At 41.9% G+C, this 26,262-nt stretch overlaps 2 protein-coding genes and 1 pseudogene across 2 annotated transcripts in view; 1 reads left to right on the plus strand and 2 right to left on the minus strand.

Annotated features, from left to right (window-relative positions):
• TTC13 (tetratricopeptide repeat domain 13) overlaps positions 1–26,262 on the minus strand; it is a 70,216-nt gene that overhangs the window by 25,545 nt on the left and 18,409 nt on the right. The window contains exons 3-8 of the mRNA XM_024765621.1: positions 23,603–23,678; positions 20,309–20,379; positions 11,037–11,102; positions 9,331–9,423; positions 6,495–6,611; positions 5,394–5,504 (exon numbers count right to left, since the gene is read on the minus strand). Coding sequence (XP_024621389.1) covers positions 5,394–5,504; positions 6,495–6,611; positions 9,331–9,423; positions 11,037–11,102; positions 20,309–20,379; positions 23,603–23,678 — 534 coding nt within the window. The remainder of the gene's footprint in view (positions 1–5,393; positions 5,505–6,494; positions 6,612–9,330; positions 9,424–11,036; positions 11,103–20,308; positions 20,380–23,602; positions 23,679–26,262) is intronic.
• Positions 8,423–8,561, plus strand: LOC112413624 (uncharacterized; annotated as a pseudogene).
• FAM89A (family with sequence similarity 89 member A) overlaps positions 23,653–26,262 on the minus strand; it is a 63,183-nt gene continuing 60,573 nt past the window's right edge. The window contains exon 4 of the transcript XR_003006011.1: positions 23,653–23,678. The gene's annotated coding sequence lies outside the window, so the exon portion shown is untranslated. The remainder of the gene's footprint in view (positions 23,679–26,262) is intronic.

Raw genomic sequence — 26,262 nt, forward strand, 5'->3', positions numbered from 1 at the left:
TAAAAAAAAGAGAGAGGTAGAAAGTACAATAAACTATGAGTCTGGAGGATTTAATTTCAATAGTAAACAAATGCATTACTATGAACAACAACAGAGCCTTAAGTTTCTCCTTCCAAAATGGGAAAACAGCTTCTCACTATCTTTTTCATTAGGACTTTAGTACTGATAACACCTGCATTTTAACATCAGTTCCTTAATTAATAAAAACCCTATGGAACAAAAGTAAGCCTAATAGCTGTGTGAAATGATGCAAGACGATCACAGCTAGCAGCATTTGAAAGTGAACCAATAGAAGAGACAAAAAAAGCAAGCCCAATGTGAAATTATTTATAGAACAAGAAGAAAGGCTCCCAGGATAGCTACCTGAAGGACTCCCATGATCTACGAGGAAAAAAGAAACCGTAAAATTCAGGAGAAACCTTTAAGTTGGGGGCAGGTGGGCATGACTCCTGCCAGCACAGCTCAAGGCGGCACTAAGGGCCCAGAGCTGCACACACTATGCTTTCAGGGGAGCCCTCGGAACCACAGTGCACTTGGCCGCAGGGGGACTCCCTGGGGAAATTGGTGATAAAATAAAAATTGGTGATGAAATGTTTCAGAATAAACATCCTAGGCTTACACTGGGATTGAACGTACTTTTCATTATGACTCTATTTATTGTGATTAAAAAAAAATTACGAAGACATTTCCCAAGGAAAAGACATATCTGACTTAACGGCTATAAAGGCTCACAGTCTCTAAGAGCTTTTTTTTTTTTTTTTTTTTTTTTTTTTTTTTTTTGAGGGGCACGAACCCGCGTCCCCCACACTGGCAGGCGGACCCTCAACCACTGCGCCACCAGGGAAGCCCTCTAAGAGCTTTAATTGAGAGACACTTGACTTTAAAACTTCTGGAATAGATCGTTTCAACCTGATTAGAGAATTCAGAGCAGAAAACCACTAAAGATATCAAATGCCTTGCCCATGGTAGGCACTCAATAAATATTTAATGCCCCGGTAGGCACACAAAATAGTTTTGCAAAAGCTATACAATCTTGATTCTTTTCAGAAAGTCATTCAGCCCCCGCTCCTTGATTTTCTCAGAAGGGGCCAGCAGGGCAAGAGAGGCTGGCTTTGAAACTCTTCAAAGGCAATACTGAGGACAAAATTGCCTCATGAAGGAATGCCACCGAATAGCTACTGTTTGGGTGAAAGATGAGAGCGGATAAATTTTAACACCAAAGAAACGTAAAAGGGCATTCTTCATCGGGCTTCCTGCCGTGACATAATCTCGATCTTTTAGGATTTGTACAACTGTACTTTTAATTCGACAAACATGTATTGAGCGCCTACTATGTGCCAGGGATAGCAGGAGGTAAGGGGACACGAAGATGGGTGAGTCATTACCTCTGTACTCTGAGAACTCACAGTGTCATTAGAAAGCCAAGTAGGTAACCAGTTTATTAGAGTACAAACTAAGAGCTACAGCAGAGATGTGAGGAAGAGGCTCTGGGAATAAAGAGAAAGAAACCACTAAACTGAGCCTGGGAGACCAGAAGAGGCTGTACAGAGGCGCTGACAACTGAGCCGGGTCTTAAAGAACGAGGAGTTTGGTAAAGCAAGAGGGCATCTTGGACGGGGCAGGGGGCACTGCACAGCGGCACAGAGCGCTCACCGACGCTGGGAAAGCCGGAGGGGCAGGAGTGCAGGGGGCATGGGGTCGGGGGGGAGTGGGGAAGAGGGAAAGCTGGGGCCAGTAGGAAGGAAGCAACGAGGACTGGGGGCTCTGAGGAGGTGTGGGACCTCACAAAATTTACTCCTTGTAAACATGAAAAATGCTGGTAAAAAAGGAGAAGACACGCTGGAGAGGGGAGAGGATGGGGCCCAGATGGGAGGCGGCTGTGATGGAACAGGCAAGAGATAATGCAAGCTCAGATCGAGACAGTGCCTCTGAGGAGAGGGAAAGAAGGGTCAAATTCGGGAGAGATTTTAAAGGCAAACTACGAGAAAATCTGGTGGCTGTCTGGGTACGAGGGAGGGATGAGGGAGAAGAGAGGGCAGGGAGAGTCTAGGCTGAGAGCCCGGGTGGAGGGAGGTGTTAAGGAATGTTAGGAAGTACGGGGAGGTCGTGAGTCCACTGGGACGTGTGATGTCTGGGGTGTTTGTGGACGTCTAGTGGAGATGCCCGGGAGGCGGCTGCTGCCCACCGCACTTACTGCATGCTTGGACGCCACAGTTCTTCAAAGTCTGATTTCTCTTCAGCTTTTAAGTCTTTGGTTTCGGGGTTCCTGTCTAATCACTGCACAGCTCTCTACCTCATTCTGCCAAAGAGGGGACATAGCAGAATCAAGATTTTGAGCCATTGGGAACAAAGAAACTACGTTTGTTGAATCAATCTCTAAGCACATGAACTGGCTCTGAATTTGTTGGCATCGTGAATGCAATCATCACCACTTAAGTCACCATCTTCTTTACTAGCTAAAGGGCAGCCATCGCCCTGGGGCTGTTCGGTATAACTGAACAGAACAAACGCAGGTAACTCTCAAAGTAAAGGCTTATAATATACAATTTTTGAAATATCCTTACAACATGGGTAGAATTCAGTAGAAAAGTTCTTGCTGTTTTATTCCCTAGGAATTTCCAAAATGTCTGATATATCTTCTGAATCGGGCAATTGTGAAACTTGTCATGTAATATATCCTAATATATTTCTAATGTATTATATCATAAAGTAAATAAGCCATCACCCGCTCTGTTTCTAAACTGCTGTTGACCTGGAGAGACCACCTTTAGGGTACAGAGATAGCTCAAACTCATTGGTCCATTTAATACTTCGTCTCTACAGTTAACGAGAGAAAGAGAGATATCTGAACTAAGTTCATTAATTTAATTAAGGCATTTCACCACTGACTCAGTTTTCCAATCTCTGTAACTGGGACACCCTCTGCTCCTTCTATACTTCACGGGGATGCTTCTGGGATGAGTGAGACGCTACGGAAACACCCTGACCTCCTCGGACGGCAGATCTATAAAATGCAAAGAAAAAGTCCCCATCTATTACACACGTTGCTGCTGTGTCGGTGGGCACGGTGAAAAGGAGGGAAGACCAAACCGCTTGGTGAGACTGGTTCACTGAGGGGCTGCCAACACTCAGAGAATGAAAGCACTGTTTCTAGGTCTTCATCCGGGAGGTTTGGAATAAACCAAACTGAATTTTGGTCCATGTCTATTTTCTACTTAGTGTCTCTGTTATGGCTCTTTGCTGAAAAATTCTCATTTCGAAATAACACAAAGGGCCCTGCCCACGTTCCTAAACGTGGCTTTACAGTTAAAAGTGAAATCAACTGTTTGCATTTGTTTACTTTAAAAATTATCTGGACCCTCTTAGTACTAATAATTGGCCTTTTTTTTTTTTTTTCTATTTCAGATCTCTTTCTCCTCCATGTGATTGATACTCAAGGGAGAGACTCTGAACACAGCATTGCGATTCTCAATTTTTTAACTGAAGGGGACTGAGAGAAGACGAGAAGACAGACGGCAGAGACAAAATAAACTGGAAGACGTCACCTGGCAGCTGCTCAAAGCACATGTTAAATAACTCAAAGCCTGCACTGCCTGTCCGAATCCTCAAAGGGGGACGGAAAGGGTCCCTGTTAGGACCACCTCCACATATTTGCAAAACGGAGATGAGGTGTATGAAGTAAGATTTGCAAAATTCCTTCTCGTTTGGTTTTTAACGGACGGGAGTTATTTTTTAGAATCCACAAAACTTCGATGAAATTACATTCTCACGTGTAAAATAATCTGTATCATAATCAATACCTGATTCAGGTTTACAGTTTATAAAGGGCTTTTCACGCGTGTTGTGTTATGGAAGCCTCACTCTCACTTCCAGAGGCAGACAGTAGCATCATCTCTGCCTGATAAATGTGGAGAGACGGGCTCAAAGAGTTCAAGCAGCGGCGTCAGCAGCGCAGTTAATAAGATTCAGAGCGAGAGCTCAGAGCAAGGCCTTCCAACTCCAATTCAGCTCTCTGCCCTTGACATGCATTTACCCCACTGATTCTTACTGAGCACCTACTATGTGACAGGCACTGTCTGTAACACGGAGGACTTACAACTTGTGGCCTTTTTAGAGGTAAACCCTCTCCCCACCCTCCCAGTGTGTGTGTCTATGTGTGTGTCAGATCCTCAGAACTATTTTTAATAATAACACGCATGCTCTCTCTGCCAGAGTACCCTTCTCTGTCACAGGTTGTTGAAGCTCTTCCCACTTTCCAAGTGCAGCCTACTCTGAATCCTCCACCTCCTGGTCAGAATGAGTGCCTTCACCTAGGTGGGCGGGCAGACCGTCTGTGACTCTCAGGCCGGCTGTCTTCAGTCGGGCAGTTTGGAGTGTCAGGCCTTGGGTGAGAGCCAGAGCTCCACTCTCAGCCGTGTTTCTGCCCCTCACCCCGGCCGGAAAGAAGCTGCTGTAGGACAGGCTCCCCAGACAGGCTCGGAGGACGGAGAGTCCCGGGCAGGAGGAGGGGCAGGCAGGCTGGCAGTGACGTCCCTGCCCCACTCAGCTGACACAGAGCCTCTCCTTTGTCCCTCGCCTCCTTCTTCCCACAGCAGCCTTCAAGGGACAGTGCTGGGACCGCTCCTGCAGCCCCCAGAGGACCCGAGGCAGTCTGGCCGCCCCTGACCTGAACGTGGCCAGTGACCCCCTCAGCAGTCCCCCTGTCCCTACCCTCCTCGGCCACCGCTGCATCAGGAACCACTTCCTCAATACAGATTGGGTCTCAACTCTGTATGTCCCCCCAGATCTAGACTTCACAGCCCCTCTGGGCCTAGCAACTCAAGTCGGCACCCGAGACCTTTCAGGGCCCCTCCCCGTGCTGCAGCCCTTCACACTCAGCCTGCCTATTTGCTCAAGGGCCTGACCATGGCCCCGCCCCCCACGTCATCGCTCACACCTTCCTCTCGCCCTCAGAGCCCTTCTCCTTCCCAGCCCTGCTCTGCCTTCCAGGTCAGGACGAAGTCCACGTGCTCTCTGGACCTTCCCTAACTCCCGAGTTCAAATGAATCTTTCTCACCTCTGCTTCCAAAGCACTCTGCTTCTACTGCTTTCTTCCGTGTGTTCACCCTATGCTAAGTTATCTGTGGGGAAAGCCTTTGGAAACTGTATTCGTCCCAAGTGTAAAGCATTATTTCTCCCTTATAACCTTTCGCCCTCTCCCCTTCTGCACCTTCCTCCAAGTACCTATCAGATAGTAGGCGCTCAATAAATATCTCGATGCAAACGACTTTCTAAAATAAACCAATGAGACACTTGAGACGTCATTTTAAAACCTGCCAGGCTTAACCCCGCTCAGTTCACCGCAAAGGAGAAGCAGGATCGCTGTAGGTACACGTATTGCACAGCACTTTCACCTTCAAAAGTCCTCTGTGAAAGAAAGTTAAACCTTTGTATAGCATAGCTATGGGCTGGTTTTTGTTCAGTTCTAAGGACTGCTGAAAGTCTTCGTGGGCTGTTGCATAGTCCTACAAAAAGGAGAATGAAAAAATAAATAAATAAAGTAGTATTCGTTCGATATTTGGACATGTCCTACTTTCGACTGACAGAGGAAAAGAAATCCCAATTTAGTTTGTGCCCTTTCTGGCTTTAAAGGAAACATTTCATGACCACGAATGTTAGAAGAATGCTTACACTGTTTGTTGAAAGAGTCGATTTCAACTGACAGGAGAAACTCACAAAGGTTTAATTTAAGCAAACTGTCTCAGCCGCAAAAAAGAATATTATTTTAAATTCCATTAAAGTCATAATCTGTTACAGAAATTTTACAAATTATTTTCTGGTACTAGCATTTTATTATACTGAATTCTAAAATAATTAGGACATAGATCAACCTTAAAATGTGTTACGTTGAGATTTTTTAAATCTACTTTCTTTTGCCACAGAAAATTGTTATTAAAATGACTGCAAGCCCACAAAAATAGCTATGGCAGTCATAAATACCACTCTGATGATAAAAGATAATCTTGCTAGATTGAGAAGCTACAGTCTGGGAAGCCGCATTAGTTCAGGTTATGGTTTTCGGGTTGGGATACCCAAAGAAATTCAAATTGTACCTCTAAGTTTAACGATCACACATTGACAACATGCATACCTGCTTCTCTATGCTGACATCTGCAAGCACAGTTAAGGTATAATCTGTAAACCGAATTTCTCTTCTTCTGTTTCTCACTCTTTCTTTTCTCCCCCAGCCCAGAATTAGTTACTGCTGACAGTTCAAGCAAGAAAATGTGTTCCTGGTACTTAATATTTCTCCACTGGGTTCGACCTCAGCTAAAGAAAATGCTTTCATAACTGACTTGTATCACGAGCTATTATAATACAGCCCCAAACCCAAATCTATCCAATAGCAGCTTTCTGAAGTAGAAGGAAAGGCGAAATCTATATCATCATGAAAGGGCATGTTTTTGTTTTTTGTTTTTTTTGAAAGGGCATGTTTTAAGGCAAGAACAATTCACCTCTGATATGAAGTACAGGGTCCCGCGGTGTCTGTACAGCCGTGCTGAGGGCTGAAGTTGAATAGCTTTAGTGAGATCATTCACTGCTTCATTAATTCGTCCCAGAGGGGACAGAATCTATAAACCCAAAAATGTAATTAGGGGAGAAAAGTCCCAACGATCGCCCCTACAACCGTCAATGTTTCTGACTTTTCAATTCCGCTTCACCACCCCACATTCGCAATGTGACCCTCTCAGCCGTCTAGAACCCTTGACGCCACGTACTATGCAGTGAGGTTCAAAGTCAACAGCTGAGGGGCTGCCGATCTTGTCCAGCCAAGGGGATGCGGATGAACTATGACCATGGCAATTGCCTTGTCATTGTTTCATGTTCTAGGTCAAAGCAGATGTTGCTTTTCTTGAAGTGTGACCATTTGTTCCCCAACCTATCATTTACCTTTCAAAACAAAATTTGGCATGTCAAATTAATCTGAAAGATAACTTTGAACCATTATAATAGAGGAATTGTTCAACACGGATTGGAGTCCTCCGTGGCGTCTAGCTATGCCGTCTGTAGTATTAAGTGCTGAATGGCAATTTCTAGGATTCCAGGTGTTTTGTAAGCCCTCTTCTGTGAACGACTCTCAACTCAGCAGTCTTGATCTGCAAGGCCGTGAAGAAACATCTGCTGGCCTGTTCTGAATGCTCTTTTGATGGAGCCATCGGTGGTGTTCAGGCAACAATGACAGTACAGAAGACAGCTCAGAATGCAGAAGTTCACCCAAATGACATACGAAAACCCAAAATGGGTATCAGTATTCATGCAATCAAGCTCAAGCAATTCATCCGGAACAGATGTCCTTAAATTAGGGTTAATTTTGTTCTTATAATAGGTCATTTCCATCAAGTTTTACTAACTGGTTTCCTCCTCTGCAGCAACTTAAAAGCAGCAAGAGAGGGAAGATTCAGGCAGGCACATGACCAGGGGCAAGAAAGCTCAGAGAGAGGAAAGAAATGGAAAATATGCCCTTAGAGTTCAAGAAGCATAGGGGTCTAGGGTTATATTTTCAAAGGAAAAACATCCCAACCCAGTATATTAACCCCTAGAGACATAAGTGAACTATCACAGCCCGGCACAACAATCAATACGCATAATAAGGACCAGAGTAACTAAAAAAGGTTAAATTATGTTCACTACATATAGACTATTTCAGAAAGTATGAAAGTAAAAGCTTTCTTATAAAAGAATTCCTGACGTATATAAATGGTATCCTGTAATTTAGCTGGAAGAATCACTATGTCATGACATTACTGCCTGGTGATGCCAGAAGAGGGGGATATTACTATATATTTTTAAGATCATTGGAAATCACTTTTCTGATCACTAACATCATTTGGGGTACACAATTAGCTTTTTATTAGATATACAAATTTTTTAAAGCTGCTAAATCAGTCTTCTTTCTAAGTGTGCTTAATTAAATTCATAACATTTTAGCACAGCATCAGTGTAATGGCGGGGAAAAGCACAGTACCCAGTCCCTGGAGCAGAAGGTCACCAAGTGAACCACCGAACGCTCGCCCTAAAAACCAACAGGACTCTCGTGCAGCAGCAAACAGATTACGGTCACTTAACCCTCCGGGTTACAATCCAAAAGTGCCATGAGAAAACGAATTCTTCCATTAATTGAGAAGGAATTTCCTTCAGAAAGCCAAATCCCCAATAAAACAAAAAACTCATCTTAAGAAACTGAACTGTAACTTCAGACACTATAATTCTGAGAACATCACAAATGCAGTTTGAAAATTACTAAAACACTTAGTGTGCCCTTTGCTTGCTAAGTTTTCTCCCCCAGGAGAGGGGGAAAAAGTCATTCGTCCCTTTAGTCCAACTATGAAATCCCACCAGATCAGAAAATTAAAAGTTACGTTTTACTCAGATTGAAAACATTATCGCTTCTCGGCCTTTTGGCTAAGATCAAGTGTAGATTGAAAACATTAACATAAATTCTAGAACATTCCACATGGTTAAATGTGCAGTAAAATAAATGCAACATGAAACCTGGATGGTTGACTATTGTTTTATGAAAATGGTAAAATGGACCCATTTCATTTAAAAGGGGTGCCTTTGCACACATTCCTTTCTCTGGCCTGAACGCCCTTCTCTACCTTGCTCCCCAGGACATGGTTTCTGACCAGCTCCAGCATCACCTCTTCGGTGAGGCCTCTGCAAACACCGCCCACGCCTCTCCCCTTGCCGATGTGTCCCAGGGCTCCAGCAGACCATGCTTCTCTGCTCCTGACCAAGCAGCCCCTCTCCCGGCGTCCACTGTCACACACGTTACCTGGAACTGTCACCACGTGTTGCCTCTCTGTCTCCACCGTGAGTCCCAAGTTCCAGTTATGGTCACCCTTACCTGATCTACATGTCTATGTAGATAGGTATATCTCATAAAAATTACATGCAAGTGTGCGCGCACACGCACGCACACGCACACGCACATGCTTCCAAAGGCTATAAATCTCATTTGACCATACTGTCATATTGTTTTGCTGAAGTAAGTCATGTATACAATAAACACGGGGACATATTTTTCAACAAACATTGACAGTGGTAGAGTACACATCAAAACTGTACACCTTAATACTAAACGTTACTGTTACATGTTAAATCACGAGTATCACTCGGCCCATAGTTTTCTAGTAATTTCAACTGTGTTTAAAGGCGTTATGTATGTATGGAGGAAAACACAATGGGTATACGGGAGTTTTAAAATTTCTCAGTAATGTAATAATAGGAAAAAAATCTGAGATTCGACTAATCCAATAACAACAGAGGGAAAAAGAAAGCCACACTCACTTCTGCTCGCTGCTCAAATACCTCTGGACGATCTGGTTCCAAGGTAATTACTCGGCTCAGTTCGAACAGAGAAAGCTCAGCATTCTTAATGTCCTTGAAAAGGCATTAGCTTAGTATGAGATACACTGTTCCTCAAAACCAGCTTGAATAGATTTTCTGAAAAAACTAATAATTTAGCAATGACATAACTACTTATTTAGAAATAAATATGAACTTAGCTTCTAAATAAGAGATCGGCCAAGTTAAATAAGCTCTATTACAATTACTTAACTCACTCAAGTCCACCTACCCATCAACAGCACATGGGACCTGGCTACCTATCCCAAGTTCCACAGAGGGCAAGACATTTTCTCAGTTTAACCTATTGAAACACCACATCAACAAATTTCAAGGGATGAGCATATACGGACACCAGTGTGCAAAACGATGCTGACCAGTGGCAATGAGGGAACAGAGAGGAGCCGTGTCAGTGTCAATCAAAACCCCTAGGCCTACACACCTACACCTGGAGAAGTCCAGGTAAACCTGTTCTCTTTAAAATTTATACATTACTTTATCGCTGACCTTTACTAGGGCAACTTAGGTCATTTACTGATGCCCTGAACCTAACTAGGGCTATTTATTGATGCTCTGAATGTAACATTGCTTCCTTCCTAAACATCTTCATTCCCAAATCTGAGTTCCTGCTCAGTCTTCCTTCTCAAGTCTCAGAAATATACAAATATTATACAAGATTTCTCCAGTAGGCCGGCAGGCAATTAGGACAGTTTTTTTTAATTGGCAAAGATACAAAAGTGACACTTCTCCCTCAAGACATAATTTCATTTGAATATTTTTAAAAGAAATTAATAGAAAAAGTTTACGTAGAATGTTCAAGACTGAACATTTGGACATCTGATCTTAGACCACTTCATTATTTACTATATACTCTCAGGAAAAGTCTTCATTTTTATACCATAGTGCCTTTTTTTGACCAAAATATATTGGGTTGACCAAAAAGTTCATCCGGGTTTTTCCGTAACATCACGAGACATACTGTTATTCAAAACCAGCTTCAATAGATTTTCTGAAAAGTCCAGTAATTTAGTAATGACATAACTACTTATTTAGAAATAAATATGAACATCTTATGGAAAAACCTGGACGAACTTTCTGGCCATCCAATACTTATTATAACCTTTCTCCTGCATTCCTCAGAGAAATAAGGGGAATGAGCCTCCAGAGACATATCTATCTGGGAAAGTGTAATGTATGATAACAAATTAAAAATAAATTTTACAAAAAAACCTTTGTTCTTTTATTCAACCTTTAAAAATTGTGGAAGGAACTCAGATTCTAAGTCCTGCTACACTACTGATGCCCCGTCTCTCTTTTACAGCAATGAGTGTTTCTCAGGAATCCAGTCAAGGTCTCGTGTTTTTCTAGGCTTATGTCCAGCTCATCATGAAATTAAGTTTAGGCTGCCAAAGGCTGTCCTTTTGGAATAGAAAGTAACCTCAGAAGACCTGGGCAGAAACTCCCATCCCCCCACATCCCAGCCACTTGATCTTGGAGAAGTCCCCTACGGCCATGGTCTCATCTGTGAACTGGAACGACACCACTGCGTGTTCCCTCAGAGCCCGGGGAGCGGTGAGGGGCTCTACGGGAACCCTGGTCCGAGTCTGATCACGTAGACACTATGGCAGGCATAACTATTCCATACTCACATGTAATCCCTTCTTTCCATAGGCTATCCCTCGGCCATAAATTGCACTAACCAGATCAGGTTCCTCCTATTCAGACCAAAACAGAAACACGTCAAAAACCATAAACAAAACAAAACAAAACAAATCAGTTTCTGCTTACAGCACGTTAATGCCACAAATGACAGCTCTACATTATGCTGCCACTACTCATGTCAGTCAGTACACAGTCCCCAACCACAAAAGTCTGTATTTCTAAAGCTCATTTGAATGAGACATAAATAAGAGTTTTACATCAAAAAAAAAAAAACACTTAAAAATAGAGAAAACCAACATTACTGAGCGCTGTGCTCGTTTCTTTCGCACAGTCGTCTTACTTAAAATGCAATCCTCTCAGCAACTCTATGCTGGGCCACCAGCAAACACAGCTCAGAGAGAAAACGGAGGTTCGGAGAAGCAGATACAGGAGTAAAGGGCCTGGGTGACGCCCCCTCCTAGTTGGTCTGCTTTCAGGTAGTCATGAAATCATCTGAAAAGGAGAGAACCCGTCGGAGCCAGCACAACAAGGAACAAGAGGTGAGTCGACTCCACAGACTGTTGGGGATTAATACAGTCCTTTATTCTAAGGGGTCAGAGTGAGAACCAGACCCTTTCTGCAACCTGCTCCCATGTGGACTGGATGCAACGCCTCTCAGTCCCAAGGACCAGGGCGTCTGCTGCCCCTGCCATCAAGTCCCTACACGTGGGGCAGTGGCGTGAACTCCCGTCTGCATCTAACCTGTGCAATTCTTAGCCTCTTCTCTGAATGCTTCCCTGCATATTTAAGAAAGAAGAGTACACAGCCTCTGGCTATAAGGTCCTGAAGGAAGAACCTGACAGGGCTACAGCAAATGAGCTATTTTAGAGGCTAATCTATTATCAGTTTCAAATCTGAGATCGGGTGTCTGCGGGTATTGCCGAAAAAGACACATCAACTTCAATGATGAGAAAGTGCGAAAAAATAAAGGATAAGATGCTATGCGCTGAAAAACAAAAAAAGGCTACTATAAACAGAATCAGGTACGTCACCTCAGGTAGCAAGTGGGTGCATCGCTGCCTACAGCCCAGCCCGCAGATGGGCCTCAGGGTATATGGAGAATTGGGAAAATTCAAGTAAATAATTACAGATTTCTAGCTTCTCTTGGAAAATAAAAAAATCCAACAATGACAGACCCACATTCGGGCATGGGAATGTGAGAACGTGACAAAAACACAGGCACCGGCTGCCTATTTCGATGAAGGGTGTGTACTCACCAGCTTCCCATGAGCCCACCCGTGGTCTCTACACTACATCAATTCACTTTGCTCATTTAATGTGTTTCTCTGGCTCCCAGAGAGTTTTGGATCTCTGGTTCATAACGTACGTGTAACCGACATGAAAGGTTGTCCCTGCTATTTGCTAAATGGGAAAAAGTATGAGTTACAGAACGAGAGAGGAACGGTAGTCACTTCTTATAAATAATACTTATATAGGATTATGTGGGCCAGTAGGTGCATAGAAAGAAAGCTCTAACAGTAGTTTTCTCTAGAGAGTGGGATTACTAGGTATCTTCCTATTCTGCATAATACGCTGGTGCATTCCTTTCAATTGTTGAAAACAAACACACATACAGTTATAATCAGAAAAAAAAGTGTTAAGTAAGACATATTACAGAAAATAACAGAAAACTACTGTCAACTGAAAATATCGTATTTAAATAAATAAAGAGAAAATTTATTATAAATTATAGAAAATTTAGGAGATGAAGAAAAGCTCAAAAAATAAGGTAAAAGGCATCCTACAATCCTGTCACCCAGAGATAACACTAAACATTTAAATATTCCTCTGGAGACTTCCCTGGTGGTGCAGTGGTTAAGAATCCGCCTGCTAATGCAAGGGACACAGGTTCGAGCCCTGGTCCGGGGAGATCCCACGTGCCGCAGAGCAAATAATCCCGTGCACCACAACTACCGAACCTGAGCTCTAGAGCCCATGTGCTGCAACTACTGAGCCCGCGTGCTGCAACTACTGAAACCTGCGCTCCTAGAGCCCGCGCTCTGCAACAAGAGAAGCCACCGCACTGAGAAGCCCACGCACCGCAATGAAGAGTAGCCCCAGCTCGCTGCAACTAGGGAAAGCCCACGCGCAGCAACGAAGACCCAACGCAGCCAAAAATAAAAATTAAAAACTAATAAATAAATAAATAAACACATAAATATTCCTCCTGGCTTAAAGAAAGGCAGAGCAAGTAGTTTGAGAGAGGGATACAGGTACAGAGGGTGAGGAGAAGCAGGAAAAAAAGAGTTCTCCACTGAGGAATCAAAGTCAGACGGTCTTCACGTTTTTCCCTAGCAACGGCACCTGCCAGAAGACAGAACAGTCAACAGAGCAGCACCTCGGCCAGGCTGGGTGGGGCTGGTGAGCCCACGCAGCTCATGCCTGCTGATGACAGGCCTCCAGGGAGAGGAAGCCCCACTTTCAGAGAAGTTTTTCTCCTCAACTGAGGAAAATTTTATACCAGATGACAGGAGGTTAGTTAGAAAAAAGTGCATTTAAATAACGAGTTATTCTACTTGCGTGACGGACATCTCCATACACCCAGTGGCCACTCCAGCCACCCCGGGAGTCGTCCTCATGTCCCCAGCCAACATATCTACTCAAGATATCCCGGTGCTTTCACCTGCTGATCTATCAGCCACTGTCCAGTTTGCAGCCTTCCCCTCTCACCTGGCTACTGCAATGGCCTTAAGCACGCTCCTGTTTCTTCCCATCCAGTCTCCAGGCCCACACTAAGCCGTCTCAGGGTGATCATGACACTCCCCTGACTGAGACTGTTCACTGCCCCCCAGCACCTACACTAGCAAAATTGGAACATTTCCACTCTCATCCACAGTAGGAAATACATTTTACACCGTAACCCAGTACACTCATACGTGTATACATAAACACACACACAAACACACCAGAAACAAGTGTCACTAACGTCGCATCAAGAGCCTCACTACACACAGTGCAATCTGGTACTTCCTCGTCTGGTATGTTTCATTAAAAAAATGCTAGTCTTGACTCACCAATTAATTTCAGGGCCCACTAAAAGGTAGCGCCTCGTAATTTGAAAAACAGTGAGGTAACATCTAAATGCCTTTGCAAAAAGTACTGATCATTTTCCTGCCTCTCTGTTCACCTCCTTCCTCTGCCCCACTCACAATTCATACTCTAAAATTTGGCTTAATGGGGACTTCCCTGGTGGCGCAGTGGTTGAGAGTCCGCCTGCTGATGCAGGGGACACGGGTTTGTGCCCCGGTCCGGGAAGATCCCACATGCCGCAGAGCGGCTGGGCTCGTGAGCCATGGCCGCTGAGCCTGCGCGTCCGGAGCCTGTGCTCCGCAACGGGAGAGGCCACAACAGTGAGAGGCCCGCGTATCGCAAAAAAAAAAAAAAATTGGCTTAATGGGACTTCCCTGGTGGTCCAGTGGTTAAGACTTCGCCTTCCAATGCAGGGGCTGTGGGTTCCATACCTGGTCGGGGAGCTAAGATCCCACATGTCTCATGGCCAAAAAACCAAAACATCAAACAGAAGCAGTATTGTAACAAATTCAATGAAGACTTTTAAAAAATGGCCCACATCAAAAAAAAAAAAATCTTAAAATAATAATAAAAATTGGCATTACTTAATAGTTCCCTAGATACAACAGGGTCTCCCAAGCTCAGTGCATTTGCAAATGCTCTCATCTGCCTGAAACACCCACCCACGGCCTCTGTGCCCAAGAAAGTCCTTCAATCCTTGAACCCTCTCTTCTGACGCCTTCCAGATGCCCCTGGAAAATAGATACGCCCCTCTCCTCTGTTCCACTATATGTCATATGGATGTGAGCCATTCATTCAACAAATATTTACTCAGGGCCAGCTATGAGCCATGTCCCGGCCCATGTGCTATGAATACCATAGTAAGCGAGAACCAACACAGAAGGCAAAAAAGATGCTTGCCTTCTTGGAGCACAGCCAAAGAATCACAGACATAAATGTAAAGTTACACCTTCAGTAAATGCTAGAGTAATAAATGGTGCTTTTAGAAAACGTATAAAGACTTAAACAAGGTTAGGAAGGATTTCCTACGGGAGAGATACCTGGGTTGAGATCTGTAGAGGATGGGGGAATCCCAGAATGACTGGTCCAGGCAGCGGGGGCAGACGGTACAAAGGCTCAGAGGGACGCGGGGAACACGGCATCTCCAAGCTGAGGTTGGAGAGGCAGGTAGGGACCTCATTAAGGATTTTTATCTCTAACCTAAAAGTAGCAGCAAAGTATATGTGTGTTTAAAGTACATGTTTGTATGGTATGTACATGTGAGTGTGTGTGGAGGGTGTGAGGAGAGAAGCCAGGAACCGAGAGCCCCATCTGTCATCTGGCAGATGGAAGTGGCTCAGCCGTGGTTTGAACAGAGCCGGGAGTAGCAGATGGACAAAGGAGATACTTAGGAAGCACACAGACAGAGCTGGTGATGAAGTAAGTGGCACACATGTGTGTGGAACACGTAGCCTCACATAACCCTGTGCCATTCGTTGAGCTTGGCGACACTCGGATACGAGTAGGAATTCTTTTTCAGTTGTGGCTGGGGAGGGTCTGGTGGGATCAGGGGAGAGCAGGCAGTCGATTTGGAACCTGTAATACTAGACTATGATAACTACCGCAATAACTAAACATCCTTCTGTGCGGTTGCAAGAAAATTCTGAAAAGAAGAGTCAGTCGAATGGAGAAAACCTAAAGACGTTACAGATGCACGTTTGTTTTCTCTAGTATTCAACTTACACGTTCTTTTTAGAATTTCTTTTCGACAGCGTAGAAGGATCTATAATTATTGTGGCTGTTACCACACCACAATATAGCCTAGTATTACAGGTTCCTAAATATAAATAGTAGATTTTATTGCTTTTTTTGATTGATACAACTTTATTACTTTATCACTGGCTTTGGATGTTAACAAGTCAAAACTCTTTCTTTATGAAATGTCACAATGAATTATGGTTTCAAATAAAAAACAATGTTTATTTCTAAAAACTAATTGAGCTCAGAATATCATTTCAAAGTATTTTTGAATACACAAGTCTAATAATATTTACACTTTATAAAGTTTTCAGAATTTTAAATGAATTAAATTCAACTAATATTTCAATCATCCAATATCACTCACTTTATGCAAATGCAAAATCATGGTATAATAAGACTGCTATCTTACTGGATCATGTCCACTTAAATGTCTCAATTCTCAAAAGAATCAATTTTTTTAAACCCACAAAAGTCTAATTTACCACCTTCATTATATTATTTACATAGTGATTTTAAAATTTACAAATATTAATTTTTCCACCACAAGGCTGGCTTTTTGTTCAAACTCGAAAGTCACTGGATCAAAGACAAACGAATAAGTCAAAAACATCACTGCACAGCAACGTAACAAGGATTAAGTTCTGTGTAAGTGGCAGGCGCACATACATATGTACATAAAAGACGGTTACAAGATCACGTGCAGAGGAATGCTTTACACTTTGTCTGCTAATGCAAAGTTCTTTCATGAATTCAATTCCACCAGAATCAGATCAGAATCAGATGAGCTCAAGGTCACACAACTAACAGCAAAGGCCAACTGCCTCATAACATTGTCACAGCACTTACGTCACCCAGCCCTGCATGAGCATCAAAGCAGCACAGACATCAGGAAAGGGTCCCGCTTTCAAGAACGCTATGATGGAGGTGCTGACACATGTGCAAGTGACACAAGGACACTGACGTGGAGACAACACTGACTGATACGCTTTTAAAATCAAGAGGTTCCAATGAAGACGGACAGATCTATTAAGTCTTGAAATTGTGCTCAGTTGGAAACCTTGATGCTCAAGGAACACTGTATTCCTTTATAGACGTGCCAAACAACCCATACTTGGATAAATATTCAAAGGAACAGTTTGACACAACAAAGATTATGGAAATAGCCCTTAAGTTTGTTCTCTGATGCTGGAGCTAAGACCACAAGAAAGTATAAAAGCTTTACATCAAAAGGTCACTCTGGAATATGAGTGGCCCTCATGCATAGATTCAAATTTCACATTAAATGATCCTATATAAATGGTGACTATAATAAAATCCTAGCCCCCATGGCCCCATCTGTCTTCAGCTTTCTATGAATGAAGTCCGATTCTATGCACTCCCGCTTCACCCTGGAGTTCGCGGGCTGTCCAAGAGAAACACTTTGTCGGGAGATAACAAGCTAAAAAAAACTGGAAAAGCTTGTCTGTGAACAGTTATCACTGAAGATTTGTTAAACGATGTTTATTGGCTTAAAAATAAAAGAGTTGGGCTTCCCTGGTGGCTCAGTGGTTGAGGGTCCGCCTGCCGATGCAGGGGACACGGGCTCGTGCCCCGGTCCGGGAGGATCCCACATGCCGCGGAGCGGCTGGGCCCGTGAGCCATGGCCGCTGAGCCTGCGCGTCCGGAGCCTGTGCTCCGCAACGGGAGAGGCCACAACAGTGAGAGGCCCGCGTACCGCAAAAAAAATTTTTTTAAATAATAAATAAATAAAGAGTTGTCGCACATGTGGAAAGATCCTGCAAGGAACAGGTGAACATCTGATAGCATATACTGACAAAAAATGACCCTCTGGTGATGCTAGGTTGAGTCCTAACTTGGCATCCCTCCATGCTTGAAGAAATGCTTTACCACTATTCTGAATACTGGATACGAAAAAGTATTGCTGGGGTAAAAATCAGTTTCATTACTGCCAAGACCCAGTATTGCTGCATTTGCCAATAAAAGAAAAGGAAGAGCAGTTAGATTTAAAGAATGGTCATACTTTAAAAATACAATATAAAGAGATTGATTTATGCAAATTCTGATTCATGGTAAGAAAAGGAGTTTTGGTCAATTAGAGAAGTAGCAATAACTAATCTTTGGACACTTGCTACCGTGTGGTTGTGCAGTTTCTTGATGAGATTGGCTATCAAAGATTTGAAGAAATCCATGAAAAGCTCTTAAACAGGAATTATGTACATCCGTTTCAAACATAAAGCCTAATATGGAAAAGTTATGTCCAGAAAAGCAGGATCAAGTCTCTTATTAAAATTTTTAAAAAGAATTTTAGCACTTAACGTCAAATCTTTGTATTTTGCATTTAGCATAGTCACATAACGTAAAGAAAATGTGACAGATTTTCACCAGGCTCTATCTGGATGTCTCTAAATTTGCTCCTGCTTACTCCAGCGTGTCATGAGTTTCCACGTGTGTTATAATGCAGAAAAGGCTGGGAAGCACCGAAACAAAGGGGAAGAGAGACATCCCCAAGAAGAGCACCGGCAGGAAAGCCAAAGGCATTGAATTCCCATGTAAAGACGTGTCATGAATGACAACGCAGTCTCGTCTTCTGCGGGCCCGTAGCATTTGAACTTTCTGCTGCTCCATCATCCTCTATTCCTGCCCCATCGTAGCCTGAATCACCAGTCACCAGTCCAACCTTATAACCCACACATTCTCAAAGAAAAATTTACCAGTCGAAAGCAACCCAACGCAGATTGATGAAAATGTTATATCAAACTTCAACATATTAATATCTTTTCATAGCACAAAGAGAAAAATTCTGATCTACTTTCTGAATGCAACTGCAAGGAATAGATGTCTTACGATAATAAATGGACAACAGAGATACCATGGAGTCACTAAAATTATGATTGTAGAGAAAGACTGAGAAACATTTATAAAATTAAGTAAAAAAGTAATACAAAATAGTACGTAAGTTCAGATTATAAAAAACAAATGCATACTTTGAAAAGGTCATAAACTTAAATAATGGTAGAGTGGCAGAATTAGGAAATTTTTCATTACTTAAAGTTTTTTCTTTAACGTTGTTATATTGCCTTCAGCTAGACAGATAACAATATTTTTCAAAAAGTTAAATAAATTGCTAATATGTCTGCAAGCCTGTACTGTTGTCTTCTGTTGGCTACCGTAAATTAACTGACATTTGTTCCTATAAATGTATCAAAACCTCCCTTTCAAGCCAGGGTGTTAAAGTGCTTTCTTACCTTTTTGAATACTGCAGTGGTAAACAGAAAGGCGATTTTTAAAACTTTATAATCTACCCATCGTACTTTAAACTCCACTGAAGAATATTATTCCCTATGACCACTCAAACACATAGCCGCTTGGATCTAAGCACTTTAAAGTAATAACTATAAAAATGTCTTATTGATTATTTGAGAGTGAAGATAGAATTGTCAACATAACTAATCATATGTTTAAAAAGAGAAAACAAAAGCAGAGCAAAAATTTCAAAAATAATACTTTAAAATTAAGTCTGCCTGCTGGATTGTAAACTATCTATTGGCTCTTACTGTATTAGCACAGATGAATATGCCAGAATGGTCCTTTGAATAGCTGAAATTAACTGAGCACTTACTATGTGCCAGGCACCTAGTAAAGTACTTTTTAAGATATTTCATTCAAACTGAACGAGAATATTTTTGGAGGTAGTTATTACTATGCCCATAATCCAGGTGGTTAAATAACTTGCTACTAAGCAGCAGAGTAGATGAGAACTTGGGTATTTCTAACTCTACGTGACCCTCCTGGACAGAGAATGGATAATGGCCAGGCATCTACCAGAGTACAGTTAAATCATGACCTGAGATACACAGCCAGCAATGTCAGGCTGCATTGCAGGTCTCCTATGCAACTCTTACACTTGCGTTATGATAGCACTTGGTCTGTACCGGATTTTAACACAGCCATCAATCGATAGAGGCCCAATACTTCCACTGAAGAGTCTCATAATTATACTTTAAGGTGAGAAACAAATCCACGAATGGACTTAAGCGTGCAGATCAACTCCTGCATGGAGAGTAAACATCCGTAGCTCTAAGAATTTCCAGTGTCCACATCTCATGGGAGATATCAAGGTAGAGAGGAATATGAACTGAAGCTAACGTCTGTCTTTTTGAAACTCGGTTTGAATCTCACCTCTGCCACCTGATGGTGGGGAGACTACAAGCAAATTGCCTCATCTCCTTAGATCGCATTTTCCTCCTTTAAAATAAAGTAATACTGCAAAGATTAAATGAGAGCATGTTACAAGGCCTGCACTAAGAAAGTGCTCAGTCAGGGCTGATTTCCTTTACTTTCTTGTAAAATCTTAAAATCCATGTTTTATTGCAGCACTTTAGCTATGCATAAGTCCATATTTTTGTCGTGACTATAAACTTGCAATCATATAATTAAGAAGAAAAATTACCTGAAGCATTGTTGAAAAATGTCTTATTGCTTCATCATAGAGACCACTGCCAATCAACACATATGCAATAGCTATGAAAAAATACAGAAACATTAAAGGAACGAATAAAGGATCTCAGACTGGAATCGGTAACTAAATTCTTTACCAAATCTTAAAAGGCAGCTCCAAGGACTAGAAGCAGTTAAAGAAAACCTAGAAGTTAATAAGATGTAATTGAATTCTCCTACCACTCAGCACTTGCTAATCAGTCTTCTAGTTCCATCTAGATTTAAATTATTAAAGCCATCTATAAAACACCTGCCTACAAGAAGTAATTATCTTTTTCTAAGCCCATCACTCACTTTCAAATACCAAATAATCTTTACGATGTTTCTTATCTACATATACAAAAGAGCTAGTAATAAGCCTGAATAATGTCCATATAACATGGCAATGTGACTTTACTGTGAAAGTTAGAAGAAATACCCCAATAGCATCACATATCTCGATTCCTGCAGGTGCTGAATTTACTGCCAATTACCTAGTAAGAACAAAAACAGAGGCTCCAATTAATATATATTAATATGGTGCTTAACTGTAGATATAATTCACAGCACTGCAAAAGGCCACGAGTCTTTTCTCTAGCTCTTCTATTCAAAATATAGTCAAGACACTACTCAAAATATACTCCAAAGATCACAAACAGTTTTTAATCAAATTGTTTAGATAAGTGGTATTTTGAAATTAGAGCCATGAATATCTCTTAAAACATGGCACAACTTAGACTAAACGTTTTCACCTGTCAAAAAAAAACCAATAAATTTTAATATTCTAGATTACATTTTTATCTATAATATTTGCCCTAACTCCCTAAAGTCCCAAATATCCCTGAAAAATTGTATTCCTAACTCAATATAATACTATTTTGATCATATTTCTTTGCAAAAAAGACTTTATGCAACCCTCTAATTCAAGGACATAATTACGTGTTCAAGAAGATGGGTAACTGAAACTTTTAAGGTCATTCAGAGTTTAAATTCCTTGACACTAAAAAGTAGTCGAAACATTAAATGCAGAAAGAGATTTAGAGTGTCTTTATAACTAACCTGAGAAAAGTAAAGTTCAGAAACATACAAGAGCTTTTGGGGGCATTCATCAACATGAGAAGAGGACTGTTTTCATCCTAATTTTTTTGAAAAGATAATTAAGCTCAAACTCGCTATTCAGAATAATGGGAATGGATACTATTCAGGTAGTTGTAGCAGACAATGAGATAACCAGAGACCTCTTCGGCGGGGGTCAGCGGCATTAGTAGTAAAAACAACAACAACAGGAATAGTTACATGTACAGTACCCTGAATACGTGCCAGGCACAATCCTGATTATATGCATGTATCATAACGCATTTACTCCTCAATCGCAGTGAGGGAGGTACAACTGTCATCCCCACTTGCAGACAAGGAAATGAAGCATTTAAACTGTCCAAAGACAGCATGCAGTGAGACAAAGGAAACAGGCTGCCTGGCTCCAGGACCCACCCATCTCTGAGAAAATTCTGGGCTGCACTGAAACTACTGTGCACGGGGCTGGACTGCAAAATCGTTTGAATCCTTGATGATTGGATGAACAGGGGCTGAAACATAAACTTGTGCATTTTTGAGTGTAGGAAGATACTTTAGAAAGCCAAGAACTGGACTCAGATTCTGGCCCCGCCACTCGCTGGCTGTGTCACCACAGGGACCTCAGTCGCTCTCATGACTCTCTGAGTCTTGCTTAACAAGCCTGTAGAAAATTTTCTTAGATTCCTTTCAGATCTAAATTTTCAGAATTTCCTATCTATCTTCCCATAATCAGTAAATATCTGTTGAATGAACAAATGAATAAGTGACCCATAAAAACAAATACGGCTTTAGCGGATAGATGTTATACTTGGCAACATGGTGAAAATTTTCGTCCTTGGCTAGCCTACTGAACTCCACTCAAATAAAATCAAATGCAGCTCTCAAATATTTCCATCTAAAAGTAAATATTTTTTTGAGAAAAACCCAAAAGTATGCATTAAAAAGTAACCTAAATCTTGGACAAATATAAATAACTGTTCGTACTAGGATCTAAATTTGGTTGTGGGAGTTCAAAGACATAAAGAAAAAACTAGGATAGCTGGAATCTCCCAGAAATTGCTAATAACCAGCAATTCCACATCTCCGCACAACATGTATGTTGACAGAGGTCATTTTTCCAAGAAAAAAAAATACTGAGGTTCAAAAGCTCCTAAGCCAGCTCAGGGCCTATCCTATCCCAGGGTGTACTACGATTATTCTTAGAGCACAGGACAGGCCTGGCACACGTTAGACTCTTAATTCATTATTTAATAAATGAATATAAGGCTCAACAGAATCCAAGGACTACAACAGAGACCAAATCTGATGCCTTAAAGGATAATTAATTCTCCAAGCCCACTCAAAGAATATAAACAAAAAGTGATTAATACTTTCAAAATAGTCAACTCTCAATTATCTGCACTAACAAAGGAAGAAGCCAATACAAGAAGTGCTCAGTCTTAATATAAAATGCATATGGTAGAAGAAAGGATAAAATGGTTATGTGTAAGTCAGACAGAAAAAAATTTCTGCAAGCGCTTTGGGCCACCAGGCAACATGTGGGAGAACGCACTTATGTGAAATCTGTCCAGCTGCAGTGTTCAGTCCTCTATTCAATTTTGTTTCCACTCTTTCAAGTGTGAGCTGACCAGGCACTGATGGAGACACACCCAGAGCATATCAGACACTGGCGAAACCAGACTGTTTTAAGACGTGCCTCGAACAAGCCAAACTGCGTGACCCGTTTGCCGATTAGAATGAACTCAACTTTCTACACCCACATGCTTAGACCCAACAATAAGTGATTGGCCCCACAGTAAAATTAACTCAAACCTAGCTATTTTATTACAAAGAAGACCGAAGTAGGTATGATTCTCTCCTGCTTTTACTTCTCTATTGTTCATATTTGATGACAGCACACAAATAACCTTCTAATGGACGCTAGTAGCTCATAAGAACTCGTTACCATAATTATTAATCTCCATAGAAACAGAGGTGTGGAACAGTCCTTACGGATTCCATCCAGACCTTTTATTTTATGACTTATAGTACCGAGACCCTCACAAGGGTTGAATGCCCTCCCTACCCAAGATCAAACCTCTCGTGCTGGCAGAGCCAGGCTCTGTGCTCTTTCTGTCTCACCATCCTGCCTACCTGCATCTGATCATAAATTCTAGGCAAATCTCCCAGGAACAGCCCCCGAGTCAAGTCTCACCTAACTCTTCATTTGTGCTGTCGTTATCAGTAGCAAATGGGAATCTCTTTTGTTCGGCAATAGACTTGGCCTGGCTCTGAAATAAAAACAAACATACATTTTTAGCTTATCGCAGATGAGGAGAAACTTACCATGAAACCTGTATTTAAAAGAATTAAAGCTACATTCAATTTATACGAAAGCAAGAAAATATTCACATTAAGTCATATCAATCATGTACTTCAGGGACACAATTTGTGCTGTAACTGATTTGCTTCCTCTTCTTATCACTAGTGGTTTTTGGTTTCCAGGAACACCTATCTTTTTACTTTCATGGGGATTAATCTTCCCGGCTGTTTCAAAGCTCCCTCCACAGACTACTCAATGACATCGATCATGTTACAAACATCACACTCTAGTGTTTGGTCTCCAAAGTGGCTTGATAACAGAATTTTTTTAAAATAAATTTATTGATTTCTGACTGCGTTGAGTCTTTGCTGCTGCGTGCAGGCTTTCTCTAGTTGTGGCGAGCAGGGCCTACTCTTCACTGCAGTGCTCGGGCTTCTCATTGCGGAGGTTTCTCTTGTTGCGGAGCCTGTGCTCTAGGGGCGCGGGCTTCAGCAGTTGTGGCTCGCGGGCTCAGTAGTTGTGGCTCACAGGCTCAGTAGTTGTAGTGCATGGGCTTAGCTGCTCTGCGGCATGTGGGATCTTCCCGGGCCAGGGCTCGAACCCATGCCCCTGCATTGGCAGGTGGATTCTTAACCACTGCACCGCTAGGGAAGTCCCCCAGAATATTGCCTTTTAAACTTTAAAAATAGTTCAGAAGTAAGAGCTACAGTTTGTTGGGACTTCCCTGGGGGGTCCAGTGGTTAAGTCTTCGCCTTCCAATGCAGGGGGCCCAGGTTCGATCCCTGGTTGGGGAGCTAAGATCCCACATGCCTCGTGGCCAACAAACCAAAAAAAACACATAAAACAGAAGCAATATTGTAACAAATTCAATAAAGACTTTAGAAATGGTCCACATCAAAAAAAATCTTTTAAAAAAAAAGCTATAGGTGGTACAGGGATGACACCATAATAGGACCAGCCAAACCTGACCAAGAAACAAGACATGCTATTAAATAACGCATAGCAGGCGATGAACATAACCACACTACTTGGTGCATCTGAAGACACGCATATGCACACTTGGCAGAAAAGCTAAAGCAAAAGCGGAAGCTAGGGAAAAACTAAGTAAGTTAGCTTAGCAATTGGAAAGATTCTACAGGCAGCAATGGTCCAACATACAAAATGACGGCTCTATTGTGTTTTGGAGACGAATCATGTCTGATTATGCAAACAGCTGTCACTCTGCCAGAAGATTTGACTGCCGACACTAAGTTGTGATATGCTTAGCCTACAGGGTACACGTTAAAATGATAGCTTCATACCAGATTCACCTAAGACATGATTAAAACTTGTACATACACAGAGACAGGAAAAGCTAAGATAATACAAGACTAAAGATGTCGCTTTTGGCAAAACTTTACGATCAGAACCAAGTGACATCTCAATTATTTGAATTCCTCTTTTTGTTAATCCATTGTACAGATGCCTACAGGCATGTATGACAGCCAAATAATTCCACACAGGTGACTCTTCTGACTGATGGATATGCTCTTTGGCTAACGATGGGTACTCATTAGCCATAGTCTCTTGGGCTTCACTGACTCAACAGAGTAACAGGTATTTCCACCTACATTCCCTACACAAAGTCAAGATTGATGTTCAGATACAGAGTGGTTTTGGGTTTGCCTGTAAAACAAGTCAAGAATAAGCTACCTCTACTTAGAACACAAGTTAAAAGACACAGGTCAGAAGGGCATCCCATCTCGGGAGACTCAGAGTTCTTGCTTCATTCCATTCAGGACCCCAAACCAAATGAAACACCTGAAAATTCTACCGCTTTGGGAATGTTTATACTTTATTTCTTCCAGTAAAACCTGGATGGTTAGAGGGGAACGCTGTCAGCTCTTTCTTGCCTTGCTCTATAGCTGGGAGCTTCCACACATGGGAACCTCATTCAGCTTCTTTAGGAAGTGGTAGATTCCACAACACGTGAGGACAGCACAGCACTGTACATACATCCAGGTGTGACCAGACATAAGTCCTTCCTCTTTACCAGCTGCTTACAGACAAACACATAAGTGCAAAACATTTTCTACTTAATAAATTGCTTAGAGCCAAGGAAAGGGGTCTATAAACAACGCTTTTAATACTTCAAAAACTTTTTATTATTTCATGCAGTATTCAACGAAGGTCTTGGCAACCATTTGCCAAGACTGTGCAAAAAAGATGGGAAGAGAAGAGAAATGAAATCCCATAAGAAGAAGAAATCATTTACTAAGCAACAATAAGAATATGCTGAAGAGCGTATCTGATTTTAAAGGGTTTGTATTATATTAGAAATAAAATTTATAACAGAAGTGGGCAGGCAAAGTATAGTAGGGACAAATTCATTTCCTGATCAAAAAGAATCTTCCCCACGTCTAATACTGCAACTATAGATATCTTCTGTGGACAGAGTGGAGCAGCTATGACCAAGGAAGTTTAAACCCACAACCCCACATTGCTAGTAGACTAACTCCAATCCACCTTTCCGGTCCCTGCTCATGGTTCAATTCCTGAAAGCTGTCTTGCCT

The sequence above is a fragment of the Neophocaena asiaeorientalis genome, unplaced genomic scaffold, assembly GCF_003031525.2.
Source record: "Neophocaena asiaeorientalis asiaeorientalis breed wild unplaced genomic scaffold, Neophocaena_asiaeorientalis_V1.1 scaffold369, whole genome shotgun sequence".
Taxonomy (NCBI): Eukaryota; Metazoa; Chordata; class Mammalia; order Artiodactyla; family Phocoenidae; genus Neophocaena; species Neophocaena asiaeorientalis.